At 46.6% G+C, this 13,199-nt stretch overlaps 1 protein-coding gene across 1 annotated transcript in view; it reads right to left on the minus strand.

Moving 5' to 3' along the window:
• Positions 1-13,199, minus strand: part of NMT1 (N-myristoyltransferase 1) — a 28,463-nt gene that overhangs the window by 11,443 nt on the left and 3,821 nt on the right. The window contains exons 2-3 of the mRNA XM_026512628.4: positions 5,585-5,693; positions 2,198-2,342 (exon numbers count right to left, since the gene is read on the minus strand). Coding sequence (XP_026368413.1) covers positions 2,198-2,342; positions 5,585-5,693 — 254 coding nt within the window. The remainder of the gene's footprint in view (positions 1-2,197; positions 2,343-5,584; positions 5,694-13,199) is intronic.

Here is a 13,199-nt window from a genome sequence, read left to right on the forward strand (position 1 = left end):
TTGAAAAAGCAGAATGACACGATCTGAAACGGGGATCGAAAGTTCATTTGGGAACAGAACTGGGCATGTATCTGGGAACCCAGAACTGTCACACAGCCTAAAACAACGGCTGTTCAGAAGGCCCTTCAGTGGCGAATTTGGGATTGTAAACTTCTAAAAAATTGCAGGTCTCTTTAGTGGAATACAATCCGATCACACCTCTCCCAACAAGGTGGGGCGTAAACAGCACACTTGACAGGCTTCGCGACCACTGGCGCCATTTCAGTGGGAAAAATCCTGGCCAGAAGCTGCAAGTCGCACTACGCTGAGGAGAACTAGGCTGGCACCTCAGCCCCGCGGTCCAACCGAGGCCTCTAACGTGCTGCTCTCCACGGGCCGCCTCATGAAAACAACGGAAGCCTTCCTTTGGGCCTGACCACGGACCTGAAAGGCAGACTGGTCAGGTGCTCAGAGCAACGGCCCTTCCGCAGGGCCCCACACCACACACGGCCCAGGAGGCACATCCAGAAGAAAGACAGCTGAGCTCCTTCCACCTCCTGAGGCCATCAGGGCTCCTGCAGCGACCGTGTGGCTTTCTCACGAACTTTCTGACAACGGAACCGGAGCACTCTCTACATTTACAGGTGGAGAACTGGAGGCAGACAACAGACTAACTGGACTGATGAGGAACAGAAGTCCACGGACACCAATTCATCCCTTCAGCAGGTTCCACGTCTATGAAGTATGGAGCTAAGTTACCCATTTGCAAATTCTTAATGAAAAATAAAATCGGACCACAACCCCCAAAACCCCATCTGAAAACCGGGCCAAGCTGCCTGGCGGCCACCACGAAATGCCTCACCGTGCATTTCACGCAGAGGCAGAGTGTGGCCACTGGGACCCGTTCCTGGTGATGCCCTACGAACAGCACTACTGTGACCCAAAGCCTTGCTGGAGGGCTTAGCCAGTGGGCCCAGGACCTGGCTGAGCTGGGCAGCCTGAAAGACAAGGCGGATGGGTCGGGACAGCGTTCTGGAATAGTGCCTGCTGCCAATTCACCAGTCCTCACCATCCCAGCAGTGCTCTGCTTTCCACCCCCTGTGGGGGCGCATCTCAGCTTGCTTCTGGATCGTGACTGAGCTGTCCAAGAACGGCATCTGCGCTAGGGCAGTGTCTGAAACTTGCACAGTGGACACGAACCCCCTCCAGGTTCTGATTCCACGAGTCTGGGAAGGGGCCTGAGGGTCTGCACGTCTAAAGCTCTTGGGCAATGCCCACCCTGCTGGTCTGAGGACCGCGCGCTGAGTCGTACTGCCCTGTATCACATACTCCCCACCTCTGGAATAGATCAATCATCTCTGTGGGCGCAGCGGCCCCTCGCCCCTCTCCAGTCTTTGGCCCTGCCCCGCCCCTGCCCCTCCTCCCCACCAAACATTCTGGAAGAGACCAGTCACACGCACAACCTGAAGCCCGGTTACATTTCGTATCCAAACGCATGTCTTCTCCACACATTTACTTTCTCAGTCACAGAGGAAACAAGAATTGGGCCATCAACAGACCCAAAATCATGGTGCAACCACTCCAGAAACTTTGTCAACAGTGACATCTGAAGTTAGCCATCAACGTTAGCTGTGGCTCAGTCTCAGCAGGCATCTCTAACTCTACTATGTCGTCTGTCTAGAATCCTTTTAGCTTTTCTGCCTGTCCCACCCTTTTAAGAGCTCAGTACAGCTTTTTTAAAGGGTGCCAACCAGACCCGCAGACGGCGTTCCAGAGGGTGAGCCATCACTGTAAAGCAGAATGTCAAGTTACGTGCAGCTGGGAAGCGCGCACTGGCTGAGACACAAAGGGAAGGGGCTGGGGACGCAGCCCACCCCAGGGTCAGACATCCGCCCGATAAATAAGATGGTCTCTCTAAAAAACCTCTGCGGGAAGAGACCCGTCGGCACACAACCCCATTCAGCCTGTGCCAACAGAGTGTTTTGCTCTGTAGATTTCTAGTAGATGACGACGGACTAAAGGAATCAGTACTTGTTCTCAACAGGTACTCCTGTGAACTGTTAAGGTCCCTGAACATCAGTGTTTTCTATACTGCATTGCTTGACCACCAAGGAACTCCAGGACTCTACCATCCTCCCTCCACAAATTCAGTGTGGCACCCGAAGCACGGAAAAGACACATCCCTCCCCAGCGCTTGGGGAAGAAAGCACGTACATACCGAGTTTGGGGACAGGCTGCGTGTCCCAGAACTGGTAGCTTCGCTTGCTAGCCTCCTCCATGGTTTTGGCAGGCCCCTGACCCACTGAGAACAGTTCAATGGCCTTCTGTATTTCCTGGATCCTCTCGGCTGGCAAAGAGTTCATCTGGACGAGACAAAGTCGGGGAGAGAAAAGGCCCGTTACGTTAACAAGCACTTCTGATCAGTCATGAGTGCAAGAGTTAAGGGGTGTAATTCAAGGAAGGGGTGCGGTTCCTCCATCCCAATCCCAGAGGTCACATGTCATATAACAACCAGAGAAAGAGTGGTTGGTGATGGGCTCTCTGAAGAGTGGGTGCTTCCTACAGGGTTTCTCCTTCTAAGCCTCACAATATTTGGTGGCAAAAGGAATACATGCTCAGTGTAAAATTCCAAACACGCAGAAATATATACTACATATAGAAAGGAGACACTCAACAATCCCACCCCTTAAATATAATTCTTGTCATCAACAGTCTTAATTTAGGAAGTAGGGTGAGAAGAGGCAACTACAATTTCAGACTTTTTTGCATGCAAGCTCCAAGCACACACACACACGCACGATTTTCAAAAAACTAGAATTGGGTCATATGGTATTACTCTACGTGCTGTTCTTCCTCAAACACTACGTCTTAGGGATGCCTGCGTGGCTCAGTCGGTTAAGCGTCTGCTTTTGGCTCAGGTCATGATCCCAGGGTCCTGGGATCGAGTCCTGTGTTGGGCTTCTTGCTCAGCGGGGAGCCTGCTTCTCCCCCTCCCTCGGCCTGCCGCTCCCCCTGCTTGTGCTCTCTCTCTCTCTGACAGATAAATAAATAAAATCTTAAAAGAATAAAAAATAAACACTATGTCTTAGGGACCCTTCCATGTGGACACGCAGACCTGCTCATTCGAACCGAGTCCACTTTGTGGACCGACCACAATATATTTAGCAAGTCCCTCACTGGTGGGCATTTCCGTGGTTTTGTTCTTCAGCTTTACAAAAAATGCCATGATGAACTTTCTTGTACATCTATCTTTGCTCACTGGGATATGTATTTCTGTCGGATGAAGTCTAAGAAAGAGACTTTCTGGGTCAAAGGATATGAACATTTGAAATTGTAAAATATATCATCAACTTGTTCTCTAAAAAGAGTGTATCAATTAATAACCCAATGAACAGTGTGTTTATTTAATTAATATGAATTAATAACCCAGTGAGCACATGTTTCTCCTGACTCTCATCATTAGATTTACCAAATCTTAAACTTTACCCATCTAGGAGGAAAAAAAGTTATTAATTTTAATGTCTCTACTGTCAACTTAGCTACCTTTTCATATACTGATTAAACATGTATTTTTAATTGTGTAAACTGCCTACTCATTTCATTATTTTAAAATGACGGATTCACGTATTACAAATATTTTCCCAGTCTGTTGTTTATCTTTTTAATTTTTACAGAGATGATTTAAATTTGTCAATTTTTCTTTTATGACTTCTGGGTCTTATGTCAGGCTTATGATTATATAAAAATACTCAAAATTTCTTCTTCTATTTTTACTTTACCACTTTTTTCTTTTTTCTTTTTTTTTTTTTAAGATTTTATTTATTTATTTGACAGAGAGACAGCCAGCGAGAGCGGGAACACAAGCAGGGGGAGTGGGAGAGGAAGAAGCAGGCTCATAGCGGAGGAGCCTGATGTGGGGCTCGATCCCATAACGCCGGGATCACGTCCTGAGGCTTAACCGCTGTGCCACCCAGGCGCCCCACCACTTTTTTCCTTTTCATTTAGATTGAGAAGGACAAGGAGAACATAAACTAACATGTTTACATTGCTCATTCCTGGGAGGTAGGACAAGTGATTTTCTTCTTCTTGTTGTTAGGTTTTTCCTAAATTCTTGATAATGAACTGCACCCCTCTCACAAAGAGGGAAAGGGAGGCTATGTAAATGGTATTTTGTTAAATGTTTCTAATTTCAAAGAGAACCATTTTGATACACGCTGGAGCTCAAATCCCCCTGGAGTCTTCCAAACACCGCCCCCAGACACACAGTGAAACAAATACAAGTCTCTAAAGCCAAAGCACAGGCTTGGGCTGGAATCCCTGACCCAACAACCTGGCTGAGCCATTGCCCTCATCTTTAAATGATTTTTTAAAAAGTAGGCTCTATGCCCAACGTGGGGCTCGAACTCACAACTCCTAGAACAAAGCTGCATACTCAGTGCGCCTACGTGGCTCAGGTGGTTAAGCGTCTGCCCTCAGTTCAGGTCATGATTCTGGAGTCTCGGGACTGAGTCCCAGCGTGGGGCTCCCTGCTCAGCGGGATGCCTGCTTCTCCTTTCCCTCTGTTCCTCCCCTGCTTGTGCGCACGTTCTCTCTCTCAAATAAATAAATAAAATCTTAACCAAGAAAAAAGGAGTCGCAAGCTCTACCACCTGAGCCAGGTAGGCACCCCGCTGCTCCCATCTTGAAAATGAGGAAGACCCCCACCACCCCGGTAGGGATGTTGAAGGTTTGGGGTTAATTAAAATGAAGTGCCTGGCAAGAACCTGGCCAACATGGTGGGGGTTCTTTTCCCCCCAATCGTGGATTTAATATTGAGAACAGTAAAAAATCACTCAACGAGGTAAGAGAGTCAAGTTGGAGCATGACATTTGTGGCGTAAGACAAAGTGTGGCTATACTGGAGTGAGACTGGATTTCTTGTGAGGCTTAGACACTGTTCCAGAGGTCACTGTAAGAGAGGGATTATGTGTTCAAGCTTCTCCTGGGGTCTACGCTGAAGGGGGCAGCACTTAACCTGAAAGAAAAGGTTTTCTTGTCTAAATGTTGTTTTATCTCCAAACCAATCCCTGCCCGTACTCCTGGGTCTCAGGTCAGTGTGTCAGCCTTCGGCCGGCCGTCTAGGCCAGCGGTTCTCCGCTGTGGAGCTCACAACGCGCTCTGTGGTTTCCTCGCGGTTTCCCGCACGAGCACTACGGCAGGCGGAGGATGCTCACAACCCACACGGGGCGGCCTTAAAAAGAACAGGCCTCTTCTTCTCCCAGCGGTGGGGACTTCAGACAGAAAGGACTGAGAACCACTGCTCTAGGCGGCAGGGGCTGTCCCGGCGGACTGCTCTCGCCAGCACCACATGCAGCTCTGTCCCTGGACGTACTGAGGGGGCAACACGCTCGGGAGACAGTGTCTAACCTGCTGTGGCTCTTAAGGTACCGAAAGCAGTTTCATCACCTAGGTCTAGGGCAGCAGAGGGCGGCAGAGGGATGAACGCCTCAGCCTGAAGTACCACCAGTGGAGATCGTCAGTCTGAATTGTTCCTATACGTTGACCCCCACACTCTCTCCTCTGAAAAAGCAACTCTCAGTCACACGAAAACAGAGCCTTCTTGTTACCTTCACAGGCTGATCCTGGGCTGAATCTGTCTCATTGCCTTTCTCTTTCTTCTTTTTTTGTTTCTTTTTCTTCTTTTTGGCTCCAGTGTCGTTGGCTGGACTCAAACCACTGTAAGACGAAGTAAATACGATGCAGAGTTTGTAAAAAATCATCTGTTTTGAGCTACACTGACAAAGAGCTTTCTGTGGAGGCAGACCTTCCTTCATCAGGCCTGTTGGCTTCGAAGCTGACTAGAGAATCCAGGTCCCAGAGGGGCACTTGGAGGACAGCAGCAAACACAGCTCTCCTCACTCCCACCAGCTCTGTGTGTGTGTGGGGGGGGGTGCTGTGCGAGAAATGTCCTATTTGTTTAGACGGACCTTTTCAATTCTTGCTTTTATTTTATGTTTATTTTCTTCAGGTTGCTAGAGTGCTGGCACCAAAGGCAAATGATCACTGGTAACAGGGCGTTCGTACCACCAACACTTCCTTAGGGCCCTGAATTTAAAATGATGACAACCCTAAGCGGTCTTTTTGGAAACCCTTCCTCCCGCCCACTGCCACCCTCCCAGTGCGTCAGGTTCAGTGAGATTCCCCAGCTGGGATCTAAAGCTCAAGGCAGTTCTGCAAAGGGAGGAAGGAAGGAGGAAAAAGGCAGCTTCACGTTGCTGCGATCTGTGTCCAAGCTAGTGAAACAGTCGTGAGAACGGCCTACATCGAGCCTGCAGGACTTAGGGCGATGGTCAGCGGGCCCAGACTGGGTGATCACCACGGGCAAAACCCGGTACCTGGGATCTGGGGAAAAGAACAGAAGCACCCAGCCACTCCTGCCACCAAAGGACTCTAGGAAACATGCCTGTGAGCCCAGTAAGGTGGACATGCCCTCTGCATGCCACACCCCACAAATGCAGCAAAAAAGTCTCACAGCCACATTTAAACGTCTCCTACAGCCTTGTATTTTTGTTTTTTGCGATCTCTCAACATCTTTACTGAGACACAAATCATATTATACTGTGTTTCTTTTACATTTCCCATTCATTTGCTCCCTAATGTCTTCTCCCAATTCTTGTTGATTTCTGGGTTTCCTTTATTTTATTTTACCTTTGTATTGGGTTTCCTTTATTTTATTGATGAATTTTAAGGTTCACCTTGCAGCTTAGCTTTCCTAATTATGGTTGGACAGTTGATCCTCGAACAACACAGGGGTTAGGAGTGCTGACCCACCATCGACAGTCGAAAATCTGCATGTAACTTTTGACTCTCCCAAAATTGGCTATTAATAGCCTACTGTTGATGAGGCCTTAACGATAACATAAGTCAATTAACACAGATTTTCTAGTTGTGTGTATCATACACTGTATTCTTCAAACAAACTAACCTAGAGACAAGAAAATATTATCAAGGAAAGCCAAAGAAAAATACATGTACAGTGCTGTTCACATACAAGTAGACCCGGGCGGTTCAAACCCGGGCTGTTCAAGGGTCACATATAGTTGGTTTCTGCCATGTCTAAACTGATTTTGGCATTCTGAGAGTAACGCCTAATGTTACTCTGCCATCTTCCCTGGAAATCTTCCATTAAAAAGTCCAAATTAGTAGTCCCGCCTGAAATACAGTGAACCCTAATCTGCAGGACCAGCTAAGTGCAGGGTGTTAGCTGTATATTCTAGACAACCAATTTTCAAAGAATTAAAATAATATAAATACATTTTTCATACCATTATGATAAATTCCATTTAAGCTTTATTTTATAATTCAGAAAGTGTACCTGCTCTTAAAATGTCTTGGGGTGATTATGAATATGAATTATCCTCTCGTAACAAGTGGTACTGTGTAGGGAGGAGGCAATCTGCAGCCATGAGCTGCCATTTCCTGTGGGAGATGTACCTATTCCTAGGCCTAGGAGGAACGCTGGCGTCCAGACTTCATGACCTTACACTTGGACTAAAGTTACCTCCAGCCTGTACTGGATTTCCCTGACTTTGCCATCTTTCTGCATCATCGTAAATTCTAGTCAGCTGTGGGACTTAACTCTGTGAAAAGATTTTCCATATTAGAAAGTGTGTCCCTCCCATGCTAGAAAGCCTACAGTGACAGCAGCCTCGTAACCGGGAAGGTATCGAGCCCAACTTTTCCCGAGGCCCACAACCCTCAGTTCCCAGCTAGCTCACTCACTCTTCCCTTGCCCCTCCCAGAATAACTGCCTGCACCCATCTGCCGGCCTCTCAATGTCCCCGACGCCGGGAGCCTATGAAGTCAGGGAGATCCAGGAAAGGCTGGAGGTTACTTCAGTCCAAGCGCACCTCCTAGATATTATCTTAATGGGACACAGAAGGCATACCATGAAAGGAAGACCAAAAACATTCAGAGGGGGAATAAGGTGAACTCCTTAAAACCAGATGCTCTGCAAAACCCTCAAGGCCATGTCCAGGAAGTCATTTATGGCCTAAAGAAAAATGTTTTCCACTTAGTAATTCAATGTTGTTATCATCTACAGACCTATTTGCAGCCTATAAAAACTCTATGTGGTTTTTAAATTCCAGACATATTCTCACTTCAGTCTCAAGATTATGTGGAACATTATAAAATTTAAAAACTGTTTGATGTTAGGAAACAAAGCAGTGTCCCACCGTTGACACAATGTGTAAGTCCTTCATTTCAGCTTATGGAATGAGTTACCTGGTCCCTGTATATGAATTACCATAAAAATATATTTTTAAAAAATTCTGTGCATAAAAAAGGTCAAGGCAAAGAACGGCTGCGTATCAACCTTTTGGATATTTACTAAACACATTTTCACGTAAGGAAAACAGAAGAAATTACTTTCTGCAACTTCAGAAATCTTTACAAGTAAACCACTAAGAAACGACCTTCCTGCCTCTGCTCTGCTATCCAGTGAGACACTTCAGAGCAGCCATCGCCTCGTGGACCCCACTTTTGTGGAAGGATCTTAGACTGAACTCTTGTTCTCTTTTATGCATCATCAATATACATGCCTGACAAACTCCAAGACCCAAACTAAACCCAGAGAGCAAATTTCATTTTCCTTGTACTGGCTTGAATTTGCACACGCAGCTACTGAGCAACAATCCTGTTTCAACTTGCACTTCGAGCCCAGAGACAGGTGAAGAACAAAGGGAAGTTGAAAGAAGAGTCGTTTTCGAGGAGCTGCCAGGCACCAAGCTACATCCACGAGAACACATTATGAGCTCACTATGGTCTCACGGTCAGCAACCCAGACAGAAGGACAACCGATCCAGAGAAGAGATTTCTTTTCTTTTTTCCCCAAAGATTTTATTTGTGAAAGAGAGAGAGAACATGAGGACGAGCAGGGTGAGGGACACACGGAAGCAGACTCCCCGCTGAGCAGGGAGCCCGATGCGTGGCTCCATCCCGGGTCTCCCAGGTCTCTGGGATCATGACCTGATCGCAGGCAGATGCTTAACCGATGAGCCACCCAGGCGGCTTGAGAAGAGACCTCCAAAGAGCTCACTAGGGTTTAGTTTTCAAGGTGATCATAGTAATTTTAATTATTCAAAAGAAACCAAATGCAGAGGCCTTGAGAGTAAGTCTTTAACAAGCCTCCCAGGAAGCCAACATCATTTCAAAGAGCTTCAATTTGGATTTGGGGAGAACCACACCAGAGAACCCCACTGAAGCAGGCTAGTCCTTCTCTAAGAATTCGCATCATTTTTAAAGGGACCTAAAGTCCACACCCAGCGGGCAGATATCCCAGGGTGTGTAGGGATTCTGCAAATTGAAACAGCAATCTCTTAGCACTCTAAGCCTGCCAGTCACCTTGACACACTCCAAAGACATGGGCCAGAACCATGGAATACAGAAAATCGAAGTCTGACTTTGGCTCATTTGGTTCTAAAATAATGAGCAAAGAATTAATGAAATTTGCCTTCCTGGGGAAAGGGGGGCTCCCTACGATGGAAATGGACATAGAAGTTCACATAAAAATGTTAAAGTTTACACTCTAAAGCTGATAAACTCAAGTCATTAATGACCAACCTAGCGAATATGGGACACATTAGCAGAATGACAGAGCAAGGAACGGGGAAGACAAGCGATAAAAAAAAGTCATGAAAAAAAATTTTTTTTATTTAAGTAGGCTCTATGCCCACCTTGGGGCTGGAACTTACAACCCCAAGATCAAGAGTCTCATGCTCTACTGACTGAGCCCGCCAGGGGCCCCAAGAAATGTCATTTTTTAAATGAAGCCCAGATACTCTACCTTCAAACACAGAAATCCCATGGATGCTTTGGTATAAAGTCAGGGCTCGGGGGAGGAGATAGAAAATGAGCCTCAGTGCTGATTTCTAGAAACAGAAGGCAGTGCCAGGCTGTGGAGTGGGCGAGAGGGAAGGGCCCGCTGACAGATGAGCAGCCCGAGCACCGAACTCCCAGATAACATGACAGGCAGTAAGGGTCCGTAACGCAGGCCTCCTCTCCGTCCCACCGGGTAACAAAATCCACTCAAAGGTGCGTGATTGCGGAACAGAAAGCTGTGCTTGTGGGGGAGCGCAAGCTCAGCCACCGGCGCCGGAGAGAACCTCGGGGCCACCCGGCTTAACCTGCTGTTTACACAAGAGGAAACCCAGACACGTGAGGCAAACTGGGCACCAACTAACCAGCTGGTACCCAGGGACAAGCCACCAATCTCTAAAGACATGGACACTCCTTCCCAAACACCGCGGTCTTGGTTCTGTGGGAATTCATCGGAGCCTCCTCCAAAGCCAAAAGACACTGTTTCATCACACGAGGCCCTAAAACAAATTTCTGTGGATCACAGGAGCACGTATGAAAGGCAAGGAGGAGAGTGCGACACGCTTTATCCAAAAAGCCTCCTCTGACTACACCAGCTCTCACGGGTAGCTGGCTAAGATTATGATCTCCCAAACGATTCGATACTTTACATAGAATAATGCGTTGCTTCCTACCTTCCCAGTGAGATTAAAAATTTCCTGAGTATTAGGGGCGCCTGGGTGGCACAGCGGTTAAGCGTCTGCCTTCGGCTCAGGGCGTGATCCCGGCGTTATGGGATCGAGCCCCACATCAGGCTCCTCCGCTAGGAGCCTGCTTCTTCCTCTCCCACTCCCCCTGCTTGTGTTCCCTCTCTGCTGGCTGTCTCTCTCTGTCAAATAAATAAATAAAATCTTAAAAAAAAAAAAAAATTTCCTGAGTATAAGGACATCTGATACAGCTGTTTCCTACAGCACCCCCGGCTGCACCCAGCGCACAGTTAGGAGTTCAACAAATCATGTGCTTGACTGACGCTCTCCAGCATAATGGACTAAAATAAAACCCTGAAAAGCCAGAGCCCAAAAGAGGGTCAGCAAAACATCTCCAGTAGCATTTCCACAGGACAGCTGTTAACAGTCTACGAGAGTGCGGGGATGCCGTGCTCTTTTGAGCCACTGGTTGAGATTTTAAATAATCAACTTTCATATTAAATTATCAACTTTCTTATTTGTCATCTTCTCCCTCCTTAGGTCCTATTCCTATAAAAGTTCAACAAAAAAGCTCCCATGAAAGTATTTTAAATGGCTCCACTGTCTTTTTTTTTTTTTTTTTTTTAAAGATTTTATTTATTTATTCGACAGAGATAGAGACAGCCAGCGAGAGAGGGAACACAGTCAGGGGGAGCAGGAGAGGAAGAAGCAGGCTCATAGCGGAGGAGCCTGATGTGGGGCTCGATCCCAGAACGCCGGGATCACGCCCTGAGCCGCAGGCAGACGCTTAACCGCTGTGCCACCCAGGCACCCCTAAATGGCTCCACTGTCTTAAACACAGACCACGGGTTTAGTCTTGATTATGAGATCAAAGAAAAAAAAGAGTTCAGAAAATAAAATTCACAACTTTTGGTCACTTATTTTCCACCCCTAAGAACTGGAAGTTAATTCTTTGGGCTAAAATTCAAAATTTCCGGAGAAACCTATTAAACAAATCCTAGGCTCTAACATCCTTGTGATTCTGCTTTTGGATATCGGGAAATCCTTCTGCAAATCCATTTATTTCTGAGGTGTGATATGTTCACCAATAATCCTACCAGTACTCGGAAGGCCCCAAGAGGTGAATGCAGTGGCATACAGGGGTACCCGGTGGAAGCCACACGGTCTGACTCGGTCTCAAACATCGATCCTCTGTACTGCCGTGACTACAGAGTCACTTACAGCAATGCCCCAAACTCAGTCCCACCCATCAGTTATTTATATACAGAACTGTGTGTGAATCCCAGACGATGGGGAAAACAAAAAAAACACTTTAGTACTGCCATCAAGGTACCCCAGGAGGCCTGTGAAAAGAACAGTAGCTTGTGGGAAGGGATTACAAAAATTGCTTTTACGGCCATCCTCTGCCCTTCCTGGGACAGTTGGCCAGAATTCTGAGGGTGAACAAGCCAGTTCCTGCCACGGAGAATAACTGGGTTTTTTTGTTTTTGGGGGTTTTTTTAGGGGTCACAAAAGCTCTGATATACTAAACTGTTTAGAACGGGACTGAGACAGAAATGTAAATTCCACATCCTCTGGGTTGCTTTGGTGAGCCACACTGTAACCTGGCAACTCCGAGGTCAAATCAAATGCTGTTCAGAGACCATTTTCAGTAATTTTCTGAGCAATGACTCACTGCTGGCAGAAATTTCACACACTAGAATGACCTCTGCAAAAGATACTTGTCCACTAAGAAGAGTTTCAAGGGGCCAGCCATCTCCATCACCAACTGGCTCCCCTAGTCTGGGAAAGTCCACGGGCTACTGAATGGATCCAAAGACAGACTCACACTGCTGCAGAGTGAGGAGGCAGAAATCTAGGCAGTAGGGAAAAGAAATCCAGCAAGTTCACAACGGATCCTCCAGGGTGTCAAAGGAAGAGGTAGAGATGCAAATCCCAAGCCTCACTACCAAAACAAAATCAGTCTTTGTAAGTGAAGTCTAGACGATAATCCACGGAAGGGGCTTAGCACAGCGGCCAGCCTACAGTAATAATAGCAACAGATAACATTTATCACACGCTTGACAGCAGTATAACCTCTTCAGCTGCCTCTCTAAGTCAGCAGTAGCAGAAAAAATTTCTAAGCAAGTATTGACCCTGTCGAGGAATTTTAGTCTAAGTTTGTTTTGTTTGTTTGTTTGTTTGTTTGTTTTGGCCCTCTCAATAGAGAACACCATGTTTTGTGTGCTTTAAATGCAACAATCCCAAGAGCACCTTCCTGGAGGAATCAGAAGAGAGGCTTGAGGGTAGAGATTTCAGACAAGGTTACAGAGAAGAGCTGAAGAAGCTCTTCCTGAAGTTATTAAATCTATGGTCCCCAAATCTATGGACTCTGCAGGCAAAGGGTTAAGTGCAGACTTACTAAAGCTGGCAAATTTGAGAGTGAGCACATTAGTTAAACAATGTGAAAAATCAGCAGAACTGGTGTGCCATGAGCAGCAGTCTCCCTGAAATAGGCTCTCATTTGCTTTTCATTTCTTCTGCTTTCCAGTCTCTTCTCTTTGAAGCAGCTCTTGATTAGTTTTCTTTTTTAATTGCCACTTAATTGGGAAATAAAATTAGAACACTTATTTGATATCAGTGATGAGGTTTCTCTTTTCATTTCTGCTTTGATCTAGTTTTGAAAAACCAAAAGCTG

The sequence above is a fragment of the Ursus arctos genome, unplaced genomic scaffold (assembly GCF_023065955.2).
Source record: "Ursus arctos isolate Adak ecotype North America unplaced genomic scaffold, UrsArc2.0 scaffold_24, whole genome shotgun sequence".
NCBI classification, from domain to species: domain Eukaryota; kingdom Metazoa; phylum Chordata; class Mammalia; order Carnivora; family Ursidae; genus Ursus; species Ursus arctos.